Raw genomic sequence first — 15,928 nt, 5'->3', positions numbered from 1 at the left:
AATAGTTATTGTTCCCAAACTTTTGAACGGTAGTGTATATTGTTACAAAAGATTTCTATTCTAAATAAATACAGTTCTTTTTAACTTTTTATTCATCAAATAATCCTGAAAAAAGTATCTCAGGTTATAAAAAAATATTAAGCAGCACAACTGTTTCCAACATTGATCATAAATCAGCATATTAGAATGATTTCTGAAGGATCATAAGACACCAAAGACTGGAGTACTTGCTGATGAAAATTCAGCTTTGCATCACAAAAATAAATTACATTTTGAAGTATATTAAAAAAGAGAACCATTATTTTAAATTGTAATAATATTTCATAATATTACTGTTTTTTTGGGTTTTTTTTTTGTTTTTTACTGCAGGCTTGATGAGCATAAGAGACTTCTTTCAAAAACATTAAAAATAGTAGTGTTTCCAAACTTTTGACTGGTACTGTATATATATATATATGTGTGTGTGTGTGTGTGTGTGTATATATATATATATATATGTGTGTGTGTGTATTTCAATTTACAAAAATAATAGTTTTGCCAGTCATAATAACAGGTTTGTCAGGTATGACATTTTTGCTGTTGGTCTCATAACATGATTTGTGATTGAATAAACGTAACGATGTCACATGTGGAGGAGAGTCGCTGCTGGTTTTACTGCAGGCGGTTAAACACTCTTGACATTAGACGTTATGGTGACATTTCCATGTCTGCTTTTATTGTGCCCTTTATTATGTATCAGCCAAATAACATGGCTTATATAAAACTGTCTTAGGGAAACATAAAACCCAGACCTGGAAGAGATGGAAATTGTTTTATTTAGTCTCAGTTGATTTCATTTCACATGAACAGAGGGTGTTTGGCAAGTGAGAGTCTTAAAGGCACAGCAGAAAAAAGAAAACGCCTGAGAGAGGATGGACAGGACAGTAGTCATGAAAAACAAAATTTACAGCTTTTAAACCTTGACTAACATTACATGTGGACTTAAAAACAACTCTGTTAATATAACGTCTTTAAATCCTGCCTTCGAGTTCTAATGGTATCAGCATTGTTTATGTGCTTTAGGCTGATAATGTCTGCTCTGTGTTGGCACACATTGACCACAAAATGTGTTTAGAGCGTCTCCTCTGTTTAGCACATGATCATCATCCACTGTATTCCTCTCACAGGGAAATCTGTGTCTGCTGTGGCTCTTCAGCACCTTTTGATGGGGTTTTGAGTGTAAGATGAGACGAGCCGCTCCGCCTTCACAAACCGTCTCCCTCAGTGCTCGTTCCCATGAGGGTTTACTGTTACTGCGCTGTAAAGCCTTTTATTTCCAAACTAAAGCTGGGATACGGCCATAATGACGGCACCATTTGGGCTCAGAGGGAAATTACTTAAAATAAAACGATGCATAGTACAGACAAAACTAAACATGCTTCTCAAAACAGGCATTCTTTCATTCTTTTGATTTTTGGGTGAAATATGTTTTGTGAGATTCATCACAGTGTTGAGTGTAATAATAATAGTTGCAGTGACATCTATAGATTCTAGTAGATTCTGCTCAACTCAGCTGCTGTCTGAAGTATTGTGTCTCCCTCTGATTGGACAGAACCTGCGTAAGATGGAGGGAGACACTGCTGACGCACCTGGCAGAGAGCTAAACGAGCTGCAGAATTCTGATTGGGTAAGTGATCTGCTCTTCAAAGAATGGAGACTTTTGGTTGGCTCTATTTATTCCTCATCCAATTTAGTTTAAGGCAAGACACCACAGGCAAAAAAACGTAACTAGTAAATATAACCATACATCCCCAGTCCCATTAAGAAGCAAACATTTTTTGTATTACAAGTTTTCTAAAAAATCTCTAATTAAATATTCACTAATTTGCATAGATTTCAAATGCAAAGAATACATCTCTGACTTGCTACATTCAAAGATATTACAGACACAAATAGATAAATGCAATAAAATACACTTAAATGTGTATTTTGGATGTTTTCTTTCCACTAGTCTGAAGCGACACATTATGAAAAGCCAAACTGCCCCAAATCTCTGAATTGACCAGTGCATGAAAAACACTGTTTTTGCCTGTAGCATCTTGCCTTAAAGGATTACTAATTCTTAGTTATATATTATGCTTAAAAAACCCTGGAATATTCCATTCGAATGCGTGTAACGTATTGATGCATGTGTGCTGTGGTCAGACGTGGCTCTGGGTGCAGTTGATGCGAGATCTGAGGAACGGTGTGAAGTTGCAGAAGGTTCAGGAACGGCAGTATAACCCGATGCCAATCGAGTTCCAGCTCACGCCGTACGAGATGCTCATGGACGACATCCGCTCCAAACGCTACAAGCTACGCAAGGTCATGGTGAGTTCAGAACACACACCGCCACATTTGTCACAACACACCTATCGGATGCAGATTTCATTTTCATTACATTTACATTTATGCATTTGGCAGACGCTTTTATCTAAAGCAACTTACATTGCATTCATGGTATGCTTTTTATCAAGTTCATGCATTCCCTGAGAATCAAAGGCCTTGCTCTACATTTTTTAGCTACACTGATACAATAAAAGTATTGCACAAATATGGGTTTGTGGTATCAAATTTGTTTGAGGCAAGTAAACTTCATTCTTCAAACTTCATTATCAAAGATGCAAAAAACATTTTCAGAAGTTGCATTCAAAACATATGAATTGCTAGTTGTAAATAGAATACCTATAGCTTGTTGATGAACATAGACCATCTAAACTACATTGATATTATTTATTGGGATTCAGTGATGCTTCCAGCTGGAATGAGTCTCTGCCAGGTCTGTGCATGTGTGTGTTCAGATCTCTGTCTCTCTCTCTCTTTCTTTCTCAGGTGAATGGAGATATTCCACCCAAGTTAAAGAAGAGCGCTCATGAGGTCATACTTGATTTTATCAGGTCCAGACCCCCCCTCAACCCTGTGAGTGATCCTTATTCACTACTTGAAAACTTAGGAGAGAGTTCACTCACAATGAATTGCATGCACTGATAGTGTTGTGGTTTCACTCTTTTGTGAAAAATCACTTCTCAGAGATCTTTGATGATTTTACAATAAAGCCGAGCATCTTCTGCAGAAGACAACTCCAGATTTCTCAGCTCACACATATATACCATACATCCTTTTCCAAAAATGGTAACACACCCTATAGGTATTTTTGGGTAAAAGGTCTTCTACCATGTGACATACTAGAGTATAATTTTCTGCTGCAAGCAACATTCCAGGCCTTTCTACAGGCTTCAGAAAGTCAAACCAAAGTCACACACAGAGGAAATAATAGTGTACAAATATATAGCTAAATTATTTATTTTCTAAATAATAAAATCTTCTACAATAGCCGCATTAATTTGCATGTGCTATCCATCTGCAATGTTTTCAGGGATTCAAGTAAAAAAACAACATCAGGCTACGTCATATTCCTTTAACCATCACTATATTTAAATACTGAAGACCAGTAGCGTTTTAAGAGATGATGTTTTAGAACAGCTTATATTGCCAGTTTGCATAATATCAAAGCTGTTTTCAATCTATAAAATTAAACTGAAACTTTTTGCAACTTTTAATTGTTATTGTAAGTTATTACTAAGCGATTGCCCTTGATATTGTAATAATGATTATTAATGTTGATTAATAGAATACATTTAAAAAAGTTTTTATGTTTGGGGAAAAGGGATGTGAGATTCTTGTAGGCTTCACAGACAGAACTAGTTGAGAAGCATTTAGGGATTAGTTCATTGCGTTTTACACACTACAAAATCAAGACTTCACATTGGTTATCTTAGGAGCATGAAAAACAAAATGGTTATTCAGATTATATATAGAAAGCAGGCAAAGAGCGTTCCCCAGTTCATGAATTACGTTCAGTGCGATTTCTGCATGCTCACAAAAACTCCTGTTATAATAAATGAAGCTGGCTGCGCTACAATAAATCTTTTACTTGCGTCATATCTGCACTTTGTTTAAGATGAGAGGATTCACAAGAGTGCAGAATTCAGTTAGTGAGTGTGTGCACTGAAACAAACTCCAGAGTTTTTAGCAGATTTCGCCTCTGATTGGCCTTTGATGCAACCTGTACAGTGGCAATTTTTGACCCCGGATCTTGAAATTGGGGGTTTGTTCATTTTGGTGGCGTTTTTACCACAAGTCCCTGTTAATGTCCTCCATGATCTGCGACAGGGAACTTTAATGCCTGTGTTTTAATGCATGATTCAATCAAGGAATTGTGTGAATTAGACAACACCAGACACAATGCAGCTTGTCTCTTTGCTCTCAAAATACTCTACGTGTGATTTCAGGTGGCGGCGCGAAAGCTCAAGCCGCAGGCCGAACGTCCTCCCAGTCTGCATGAGCGCATTCTGGAGGGAATCAAATCAGAGAGGAAACTGAGGCCTGTGTCACCAGATCAGATCCGGAGAAGCAGATTCGGTGAGACTTTAAACTCACACACACAAAAGCATACAGTACCATACATGCATTTGCTGCTTGAGATGGACATAAACAGCAGGTCATTTAAAGGAGCTGTCATTGGAGATGAATATGCATCATGGATCATGTATGAAGGTCACTGCACATGCTCACAGCTCGATGTTGTAATCAGACTTGGTGATGTTCAATTGAGATGAACAATCACAGAAATAAACCTGTCTTGACATTTGCTCTGATTGCAACAGTCACACAAGTACTAGCTTCTGCTTCATACATGGCTGATGATCATCTGTCTCGTATTATTTAGTCCATCCATGTAAATTGATGGATGAAATGTCAAATGTAAAATGAATGAAATGTCTTAATCGCAAGTCTTGCTATAAACACTGTCCACACTAAGTATTACTGAATTAGCCATCTTCTGCTATTGTGAATCTTTGTACTTGCCTGTTTAACACCCTGCCTGTTTTCTTGCAGCCATTCGACCTCTTAGCATGTCTCAGAGTTTTGATTCATCAGGTAAAGCTGTGATGTGATCCGCTAGTGCCGTCTGTGATGATTAGAGCTTAGTCTCCTGTCATTTCATATATAAAACCGGGAGCCGTTCATTTGAGGGTCCTGCCTTTAGATTTGAATTTAATACTCAATTTTTAATGCCATCAGATAAACAAAAGTGCCTCAGGGTTCAGTAATGAACATCATGGATGTTATTTATTAATTCATTCAGTTATTTTTAGTATTTAGTATGTTTTTTGACCCTCAAATGAAATGTGACCAATTTAAAATTCACTTTGATTTCATCTTATTAACACTGTTAATGATGTGTGTTTTTTTATAGTTATTATTAATTAACCCAATATATAAATGATAATCCGTTCGTCACACACCACCGCTTCTGGGTCCAAACACTCTATCAGATGCCAAAAGGAAACAACAATAACAACAATGCTAATAATATACACTCATGATGTGATGTGATACTACCAAAAAATCATGATCCCAACCTTTATCTCCATACTGAAATCCCAGATCATCTTTTATGAATCGTTAAAATATTTGTGTCTGGGATGCCGTGAGCACGGAGACTGTAGTGGAGACTTTACGTTATAAAAGCTTAGTTTAAATGTGTTTTATAAATAAATTGAGCTCATAAACAATTTTGAGATATTATTCGCAAGTGAAACGAGTAGAGGCTTGGACCCAGAAACAGTATTCCTTACGTCATGACTTAACAAGCGGATCGAAACATGCCTAAGGAGAAGTAGATCAATTATGCAATGCAAAAAATATAGGGTTATTGATTCACATGAAGGTAGAGTGGATTAACATGTGAAGATGTGGTTTACTCATGTGATGTGTTGACTGATCAGTGCAGGGCTGACATTACCACATGGTCATTTCATATACACTATATACACTATTCTTACGTCTGAAATAACTATCTTGTGATTAGTACTGTTGCTGGGATGTAAAATGACTCATACTGTGACTAGAAACTGGTCAAATGTGCAGCTCACAGCAGATGTTCATAGAAAGAGTCACACAAAAAGGTTTCTCATCTGAGAGGATGAGTGTGCAGAATTGAATCAGAGGTTAAAATGGAGTTTGCAGGATTCACAGACAGAGGAAAGTCTGTGTAGCGGCTGCACTTTAAAGTTGTATGGCGGTACCACGGTACAGTGGTGCTATCAAATGGTAATACCATGTGACTTTTATATACAGCAGCCTCAAATAGTCTTTAGGCACTTCAGTCACATTTAAAATGCATGAATGTCATTGCATTAGAATAGCATGAATCAAATTATCAAGCAGCTGTTCTTCGTTTTAAAGAAAGATAGCACATGCTCAAAAATGTCCAGTTTGTTCTGATAAAAGCTTGTGCTTCATTTGTTTGATGCCACTTGTTTTTTTATGCGACTCATTGTATTGAATGATTACCGTATTTATATAGCATGGCATTTACATGCCAAGGTACAATCATAGTACCAAAATATCATGGAAATATCATAAATCACTCCAAAACTTATTTTTTTGTGTCTGTAATATCATTTTATTAATACTGACTTATACAGACTAAAGGAAAACAATGTGTGAAATTAACTCAGCTAAAGATATTTTCAAGGAACGCTCAAGCTCAGTAAGTCAGAGGCCATTTTACTCAGACAATTTATTATTTATAGACAATTTTATTCAAACCTGGAAAAATTGCAAACAAAGAAAAGGGTCCTATTATGCTTTTTAACATTTTCAACATTTTTAAATGTTGCTGTCTGATCATGAAAAGGTCTGCAAAGGTCCAAAGCACAAAGTCCCTCCAGCGGGAGTTATTCTCTATATCAGTGTGTTCCTGAACTCCCTGAAACGCCTCCATTGTAGTCTTGAGTTTTCTTCCGGGAATGAACACGTCACAATATTCCTCATGTAAATAATTCATACGCAGAATAAAGGGGCGGGGCTAGGGGTGTGCAATATGACAATTTTTGATCGTGGACGATTAAAATGTCTCCACGATCTGCTTTTGAAGAAATATCGTAGTATCGTCTCTATCCCACCATACTGAACAACGCGACGTATTCACATAAAATGTTAACGCAGCGGAACGGGACACACACTGCAGTTCACAAAAGTTCATAATTTGCATGTGCTTTAATGCCTTGTCGGTTAAACATTTAATTCGCGTGCTGATCATAGACTGTAAAAAATATGGACAAAGCGTCTGTGACGTCACCCATAGACTTTCTGAAGAACGGTTTTGAAGCCGTTTATGGGGGGTATGGGCGGCGCCATCTTGGAAAATCTTGGGAAATCCTAACCCCGCCCACCTTCTGACGCAGCGCGCGTCACTCAGCTCGCTCTGCTACTCTGGTTATCTCTGTGTATATTTTAGGCAACGAAATATGTTATAAAACACCATACTAACTCTTTTCGTTTTCATTTAAAGAAATCTTAAACATTATAGCCACACAAATGTGGTTCAGGCAACGCGTATTGATTATATTCACTGCATATAACGTTTGCCTATTTATAATAAAACGAAATATAAAACACAACCCTGCCTCTTTTCGTTTTAAATATAATATAAAAATATCAAACATTTTAATATGGTCCAGGCAATATGTGCATTTGTACTAAACAACAGATTTTGCAGTAAACAACATTACAGATCATCTTCGTTGTATTAAAATTTAAATTGACAAAACTCAACCCAGTCTCTTTTTGTTAAATTTCAGTTTTATCAATATTAGCCATTATAAAAGTAGAAGTAAAAGGTATAAGAAGCTATACAAATAAAGCAAACAATTCAGTCAAACATACAAAGTCAGCGCTCTAGTCTAACCATACAACGGTAAAGTTAAATAGCTTATAAAGTTATGAAACTTCCCCTCAGCCAAAACGATTGCCCAGGGAACAAATTATAGATTCACGAAACCAAAAATCGCCCGTTAGATATACACAAGACGAATTATATCTCATATTTAACCACTACAGAGATGCCAGAGACAGCGGCAAACGTCAGAACAACTAGCCGAGGAAAGGCTGTTCCAGGCGGGGTACATGACGCCGAGCGCCCGGTCATCGCTGGATCTCACAACTGGATAAAATTTTCATAAATCTTTAAATAAACCACAGATTTGAGCTTTAAACAACTACATTCTCGCCTGAAAAACTCTTAAAACTACATTTCATGATACAGAAACAGTAGTATTATATTTCAACTGTGTTAAAAAATGGCGCTTCTTATGTTGTCATTCTCCTTGGCGCAGCCTAAGCTGTCAATCAAGCTGTCAATCAAAGTTAACCACGCCCTTATTTGTCATACATTTTATATCTAAATACGATCTAAACTATCGAGTTAGAAAAAAATTCACCCCCCTCACAGTTGTCAGGCACTCGGAAGCTATCGAAAAATACAATAAAAGTCCATGGGACCAACCTGTAAAAACATGAATTTATGCTGTGAAAACGGACATTTTAACATGGGGTCTATGGACATTTGCTCCCTTTTGGGACCTCCCTCTAGCGGATTTTCGATGTATTGCAGTTTTTCGCACTTCCGGGTAGGCTTCATTTTTCAGATTAGAATGTTGCCGCTTGGTGCTGATGCGCTGTTCTAACGTGTGCGTTTCTCAGCGCGTACTTGTGAAGCTCACATGCACTAAAAGCCTGTCTACCAGCGCCTGGATACTGGACTAAGTTATCTTTCGAGTCTTATTGTGCTAATACTGTTAAATACACACAAGGTTTACATAAACAAAGTCGGTTATGTCTAAAGTGAAAGCAAACTTGAGAAAATTGAGAGAAAATCTGCTTGTCAAATGCGTGTATATTAGACGCGTCGCGCGCAGCTCTTAAAGAGACAGTAGCAATAGTAAACACGCTGCCGCTTGTCCTTAAAGGGATAGTTCACCCAAAAATAAAAATTATCTCATTATTTACGCACTCTAATGTTGTTCCAAACTTGTATTAATTTCCTTCTAATATTTTCTAATATTTTTCTAATATTAATATTTTGAAGAATGTGGCTATCCAAACAGTAGCTGGTCCCCATTGACTATAATGACAACATTTTTTATATTCGCCCCTGTCTGCCATTCTTTTTTATTTTATATTTTGTTTCCTAAGGCTTTGTTTTTAAAATATGGACATTAGTTTGGCTGTAATGCTCAGTCACAAAATAGTAAAAACCAACATAAAAAAGAATCGTGATAAAATCGTGAATCGTGATTTTCATGAAAAAAATCGTGATATGATATTTTTGCCATATCGCCCACCCCTAGGCGGGGCCTGGTTGAGTTAGTTAGTAGTGTGTTGAAACTCAGGTTATGGTAAGGGGAGGGACATCTGACAAACACGCTTGAAACGCTCGACCAATCAAAACACACTGATCCAGCCGACCAATCAGAGCACATTGTGCTTGTTATAAGGAGGGGCTTCATAGAGACAGGAACTAAACAGAGCGTTACTGACAGACTGGGAAGAGAGGAGCTGCAACAATAAAGAATGTGATGAGATGTGAAAAATAATGTGTTTTGAACATTCAAGCATGAAAACATATTCTAGTAGAGCTCAAAAACAAAATCAAGACGTTGAAAAAGGACATAATAAGACTAAATTATTCATCAGTGCTCTATTTCTAATCAAAATGAGTGACGTTGGCCATGTCACTTTTGTATAGGCTTTTATCCAGTGCTGCTGTCGAGACACACACACGAGCACAAGAGAGACACACTAAATACCAAATATTTAGAAACATTTTCACTAGCGGTCTCAGAGGTTTAGATCCAACTGTATGTGATGTAGCGTTTGATATTTTGTCTTTACGCCACACACTCATTCACGGCTCTCATCTGTGGTGTCGTGTCTGTCGTGACGTTTTCATGTGCTTGTGTTTGTCCTGTTTCTGACGCCTGTGATTCACTGCTAATGCAGAGAAACACTTTCAGCATCATGTACAAGAACAAATGGCCAACATGAGCAGATTATACAGTTTCTATTGACTAGTGTTGTATTTTAGGAGCAGCTCAAATCTTCAACACTGTAAAAAAGGATTTTTCGAAGTTGCAAATAAAACAAAGTACAAGTAAAATTTACAAGTAAATAATATTTCAGTCTTTCTACTTAAAAATTTTACGTTTTCTTCAATGTGTTACTTGCCATTTCCTTGTAGTTATTTGTGAAATTTCATAATTCATAGTTGCTGTTAAAATAAACTAAAACATGCTTCTCTTGGTCTGTATGTGTGATTTGCTCTTCGTGTAACTGTCCTGTGCTGTCGTAGACGTGTCGTCCTCTGACGGGGCGAGGAAGGCCTGCAGCACGCTGTCGTTGGCCAATGGAGTGTCGCTTCAGCAGAACGGCTCTGGCGGGTTTCAGAGGAAAAGACTTCAGGCACCGACACTGTCTGAACTGGACAGCTCCGATTCAGACGTGAGGATTTTTATCAAGACATCATTTTTGGTCATATAAATCTTTATGTAAGCCACTTATTTTCAGTAATGTGTTATCTCACTCAGGATGAGACCATAGGTCAAAGGTCAGCCAGCTGCTCCAGCATCTCTACATCCATGGTGGATGACACGTCGCCAGAATCCGTCCTGGGCAAGAAAAGTGAGTCCATCTTTTTCCATCAAAATAGATGGAAAATATTTAATATTTTTTAAATATATTTAAAATATGAGGGAAGAACAAAACACTAAACTTGATTAAGGTATTTATGTGACAATTATTTGGCAAAAAAAAAAAGCAAACTACGGATACAGGTTTTATTTCACTAATATGCATCAGTAAAAATAAAAAGCATGCATTGACTTCAACATAATCAGTTATTAATTTAGTTGGTTCTCTCTTGTTTTTGCATGTGTTTATAATTTTTTTGTATGACAGCCTGGTCAAGTATGATGTCGGGTCAGCACAATTGTGTTTCATGTTTCATAGCGTTATTATAATAAAATATTTAATAATGTTTGAAGAAAGGGTAAAGATATACATTTTCTGGGAATTCCGGGTTTAAGTTGATGCACTAATATAACTAATACTGAAGTAAAAATATAAATTAAATAGAAATATATAAAAAAAACTAATAAAAATTACAAAAACATAACAAAATTGCTACAAACTTAAACAAAAATTGAAAATATAAATATCTAAGTATCAAAATATTAATAAGTAATATAATAATCTATAATCTTACTTCCCTTTTAAGATTACTTTAAAATAAATAACCAATATTTAATGTCCATTTATTTATTTATTTATTTGCTAAATATCTGTGAAATGAGAAGGATAATGCACACTCAGCAGATCTCCACTTCATATCTGGCTCCAGATTATTATATTGCAGCTCTTAATAAAGTTACCAGGCTTGCTTGTGTTACTAAGATAGTGTTGATTTAGGAGCATTAAGTGTGTTGAGTGTTTCACAGTGCAGCCAGAGGTCATTCATGTCCACTTTCTGATGTGATTTGTTTCATGATTAGTTCAGCTTAATGCAAATGCACAGCGCACAATGCACTATAATTGTATTGATAGTAACGTGTCTTCATCCTCCTCTCTCTCTCTCTCTCAGCTCCGCCCATGTTCCTGCCCATCTCGTCCACACCTCAGCCGGAACGACGCCAGCCCGCCCAGCGCCGGCACTCCATCGAGAAGGAGACGCCCACGAGTGTCCGCCAGTTCCTGCCGCCCTCCAGGCACAGCTCAAAGTCCTTAGTAAGTGAGAAAGTCACATCTACAAACTCCTCCTTCATCCTCTGTCCCTTCAGACGATTTTCAGTCATAAGCTTTTGGTCGTTGACAGAAACAAATAATGCAACACGCTTCAAACGGTCTTATGCTACACTGTTGTCAAATTACCTAATCATTTTACAATGTTATCATTTTGGAAATAAAGTTATTTTGGTTCTAGTTTTGATTTTGGAAATAAAGTTATTTTAGTTCTAGTTTTGATTTTGGAAATAAAGTAATTTTGGTTCTAGTTTTCATTTTGGAAATAAAGTTATTTTGATTCTAGTTTTCATTTTGGCTACTTTGCCTTTTTTAAGTGAACCTTTTTTGATGGCCTGATCAATATTCACATAAAAATTAAATGCCTGTAATACTTAAAAAAAAAAATGTATTTGTCACATCAGAAATGAGAGCATTGCATTGTGTTCCACAAAGTTTGTACTGTCATACAGTAGTGGCCAAAAGTGAATAGGAAAATTGACATCTTCACCCTTTATTCAAATATTATTAAAGATATTGTAAGCATATATTGTGTAATTGTGCTCGTAATCAATAGTTTTATTCGTGATAACGCAGTGAAGCATGCTAAATAGTGCCATCATAATTTTTAGTCAGGCTGTCATACAAAGAAACTATGAACGCATGCATAAACAAGAGAGAACCAAAATATTAAAAACTGATTATGTTGTAGTCAGTGTTTGCTTTTTCCTGTCAGCTTTTTGTGTTCTCTCATATTTAAAATAAAAAAAAATATTTTCCTCGTATTTTGATGATTCAATCAATCTTGTAGGGTCATTAAAAACAAATCTCCCCTCCGGACATCACTTTTGGACAATACTGTAGTATACACACTGGTATGAGATATTAGTATACTAATCTGAATGTTGAATGCTCATGTCTGCAGTGGCTTCAGTATCCCAGAATTCCCCTGCACTCTGTGTTTCTCTTTGGCATTGCGGCTGTGAAGAGGTTATTGAGTGGCATTGCTGCTGTAGTTTTGTCTCTGTAACGTCTGGCCGATGTCTTTGGACAGGAGGAGTTTTGTTTCCCGGTGGAGTGTCTGGCTCTGACGGTGGAGGAAGTGATGCACATTCGGCAGGTTTTGGTCAAAGCCGAACTGGAGAAGTTTCAGCAGTACAAAGACGTCTACAATGCCCTGAAGAAGGGGAAGGTGGGAACTGCTTTTATTAGCGCATTACTGCAACCATTCAGAGTGTCAGCAAAATGGTCATTGCAAAAGCAGTCAAGTAGACTGAAAAGCTTTAATGCATGAAGTTAACAACAGTAGACGTTTTATTAAAAATAAACAAGGCATGTTTTCCACATTGTATTTGACTAAATGAACATGAGGAAGAATTATATTTAATCATTTTAATTTGTATGTGTCAGCGTAACAAAACAGTCATGAACAGTTTTCAACACTGATAATAATCAGAAATGTTTCTTGAGCATCAAATCATCATATTAGAATGATTTCTGAAGCATCATGTGACACTGAAGACTGGAGTAATGATGCTGAAAATTCAGCTTTGATCACAGGAATAAATTACATTTTACTACATATTACAATAGAAATCAGTGCTTTTAAATTGTAATAATATTTTACAATATTACTGTTTTTACTGTATTTTTGATCAAATAAATGCAGCGTTGGTGAGCAGAAAATACTTTTTTCACAAACATTGAAAAATCATACCAAACCCATACTTTTGAACGGTAGTGTGTATGTTCCACATATTTTACTAAAACATTTTGATACATGATAAATGCCACACAGAGACTTTTAACATTTGGAGTTGAAATGAACAAATCGTAGAATCACAGTTTTGAATCGATTCACTGAAAGAGACATTTTGAACTGATTCAGAGAAATGAATCAAACTCACCAACTTGTTATTACTGCTGAAGTTCGAATCAGACACTATTAAAATATCTCTGTCTGAACACTCTCGTGCAATCCACGAGATGAAGAACAATCATGAAAAAAAAAGTTTAAAATCATTGCCATATTTACAGTGTTGCTTATTTGTGGTCTGGCAGCAAAATCATTTCAAATATATTGTGAATACTGAGCATGACTCTCAGTAACTCTGTATCAATATTTCTCTTTTCACAGCTGTGCTTCTGCTGCCGAACTAAACGATTTTCCTTCTTTACCTGGTCCTACACCTGCCAGTTTTGTAAAAGGTAATAAATAACTTGCCATCCAACTTTATAGTCGGTGCTCATTTAAGGATTTTTAGATATTTCAATAGAAGCCAAGAGAAAAGAACTAAGTCAAAAACAAATTTTTAGTGGTGCTGTATCATCTTGTTCTTGACTTTTGCAGGCCTGTGTGTTCACAATGCTGTAAAAAAGTAAGTCACGATCTGTACGAACCGTTCATGTTCACATAACTTCATGTAATTCTCATTTGACATTATTTGTGGCGAGTTCATCATGACTCCATTTCCAAGGTCACAATGGGCCTTTAAATCTCATCACGTCTGGAACGTTCTGTCCTTCGAGAGCTGATGGAAGCTCATTTTGTGCTTATCACAGTGTTTTCTGTTGCTTTAGATGCGGCTGCCATCGAAGCCCTATGCCAGTCTACCCATTTACTCTCTGGGTCCGTCCACGTCCACGCTGAAACGGGACAAGCCCGTCCACAAGCCAGAGAAGCCCAGCACGAGCCACCATCGACCCAGCCTTCAGCGCACAATGTCCAAGTACAAAAACACAGCACAGAATGGAAGCTTGCTTCCGCCACGCAATAAAAAAATAAAATGGGTAATTTTAGGTGACTTTTTATCTCACAATTCTGAGAAAAAAGGTAAGATATAAACTCGCTATTGTGAGAAAAAAGTCTGAATTGTGAGATAAAAAGTCGCAATTACCTTTTTTATTTTGTTATTTCGTGGCAGAAACAAAATAAAAACAGAATTGTGAGGAAAAAAACTTGCGGTAACACTTTACAATAAGGTCTCATTTGTTAACATTAGTTAATGTATTAACTAGCATTAACTAACAATGAGCAATACATTTGTTACAATATTTATCTTTGTTAATATTATTTAATAAAAATACAGTCATTCACATTCTGTTCATGTTAGTGCAATCACATACAACTTTTGATTAGTAAATGTTGAAATTAACATTAACAAAGATTAATAAATGCTGTAGAAGTGTTGTTCACTCTTAGTTCATGTTAAAGGGATGGTTTGGAGTAATTTCAACCTAGGGTCCTTTGCACCATGACCTCGAGTCAAACACCCCCCCAGAAGCTTTTTCCCCTCGGTCGAACATTATTAAAGTTAGAGCTTATTTAGAGATATCAGCCGAATGGCTTAGTGCAGGTGCTAATGGATCCAAGGTTGTATCTCGTAAATTACCCCACTAATAAAGCCCAGAATGGCACCAAACTTCTACAGTAGTACAAATAGGTTCTGTACTCATAAAACGAGGCATTGGAAAGTTTGTAAGTACATCAGGAGTTTATTTAAATAACACTTGCCTGACGGCTAATGCTACCGCTAACCCGGATGTCGACGTCACTTCAGTGATTTGGGAAAAGCCTGTAAAAGTCCTGGCAGAAAGCGATGCATAAGGATGTAGTGTAACGACGCCCAGTTCCAGGAATGCACTAATATTGTGTTGGTAGTACCAGTTTGCAACAATTATTAGTTAACACTAAGTTGTCAACACTTCAAAAAAAAAAAAAAATGCATCGCTTTCTGCAGGACTTTTCCAGACTTTTCCCAAATCACTGAAGTGACCTCGACCTCCGGGTTAGCGGTAGCATTAGCCGTCAGGCAAGTGTTATTTAACTAAACTCCTGATGTACTTACAAACTTTCCAATGCCTCGTTTTATGAGTACAGAACCTATTTGTACTACTGTAGAAGTTTGGTATTTATTACTATTATTATTAGTGGGGTAATTTACGAGATACAACTTTGGATCCATTAGCACCTGCACTAAGCCATTCGGCTGATGTCTCTAAATAAGCTCTAACTTTAATAATGTTCGACCGAGGGGAAAAAAGGCTTCTGGGGGGGGTGTTTGACTCGAGGTCATGGTGCAAAGGACCCTAGGTTGAAATTACTCCGAACCATCCCTTTAACTAAAGTAGTTCACTAATGTTAACTGATGAAACCTTATTGTAAAGTGTTTCCAAACTCGCATTTGTGAGAGGAAAAAAAAGTCATAATTGTGAGATAGAAAGTCGCAATTACCTTTTTTATGTTTTTATTCTAAGCTTCCATAGCATAGAGCTCGTCTCTACG

The 15,928-nt window shown here is 36.8% G+C and overlaps 1 protein-coding gene across 2 annotated transcripts in view; it reads left to right on the top strand.

Moving 5' to 3' along the window:
- The window catches only part of spire1b (spire-type actin nucleation factor 1b), a 34,581-nt gene that overhangs the window by 13,851 nt on the left and 4,802 nt on the right, over positions 1-15,928 (top strand). The window contains exons 5-16 of one of the 2 annotated variants that reach the window (XM_084089276.1): positions 1,592-1,666; positions 2,185-2,349; positions 2,851-2,937; positions 4,311-4,440; positions 4,918-4,959; positions 10,220-10,368; positions 10,455-10,548; positions 11,507-11,649; positions 12,698-12,835; positions 13,781-13,851; positions 13,994-14,021; positions 14,224-14,372. In XM_084089276.1, the coding sequence (XP_083945402.1) occupies positions 1,592-1,666; positions 2,185-2,349; positions 2,851-2,937; positions 4,311-4,440; positions 4,918-4,959; positions 10,220-10,368; positions 10,455-10,548; positions 11,507-11,649; positions 12,698-12,835; positions 13,781-13,851; positions 13,994-14,021; positions 14,224-14,372 (1,271 nt within the window). The remainder of the gene's footprint in view (positions 1-1,591; positions 1,667-2,184; positions 2,350-2,850; positions 2,938-4,310; positions 4,441-4,917; positions 4,960-10,219; positions 10,369-10,454; positions 10,549-11,506; positions 11,650-12,697; positions 12,836-13,780; positions 13,852-13,993; positions 14,022-14,223; positions 14,373-15,928) is intronic. The other variant, XM_084089277.1, reaches the window with a different exon arrangement.

The sequence above is a fragment of the Abramis brama genome (assembly GCF_963993115.1).
Source record: "Abramis brama genome assembly, chromosome: 17".
NCBI classification, from domain to species: domain Eukaryota; kingdom Metazoa; phylum Chordata; class Actinopteri; order Cypriniformes; family Leuciscidae; genus Abramis; species Abramis brama.
This window is presented reverse-complemented; position numbering and strand designations above follow the sequence as displayed.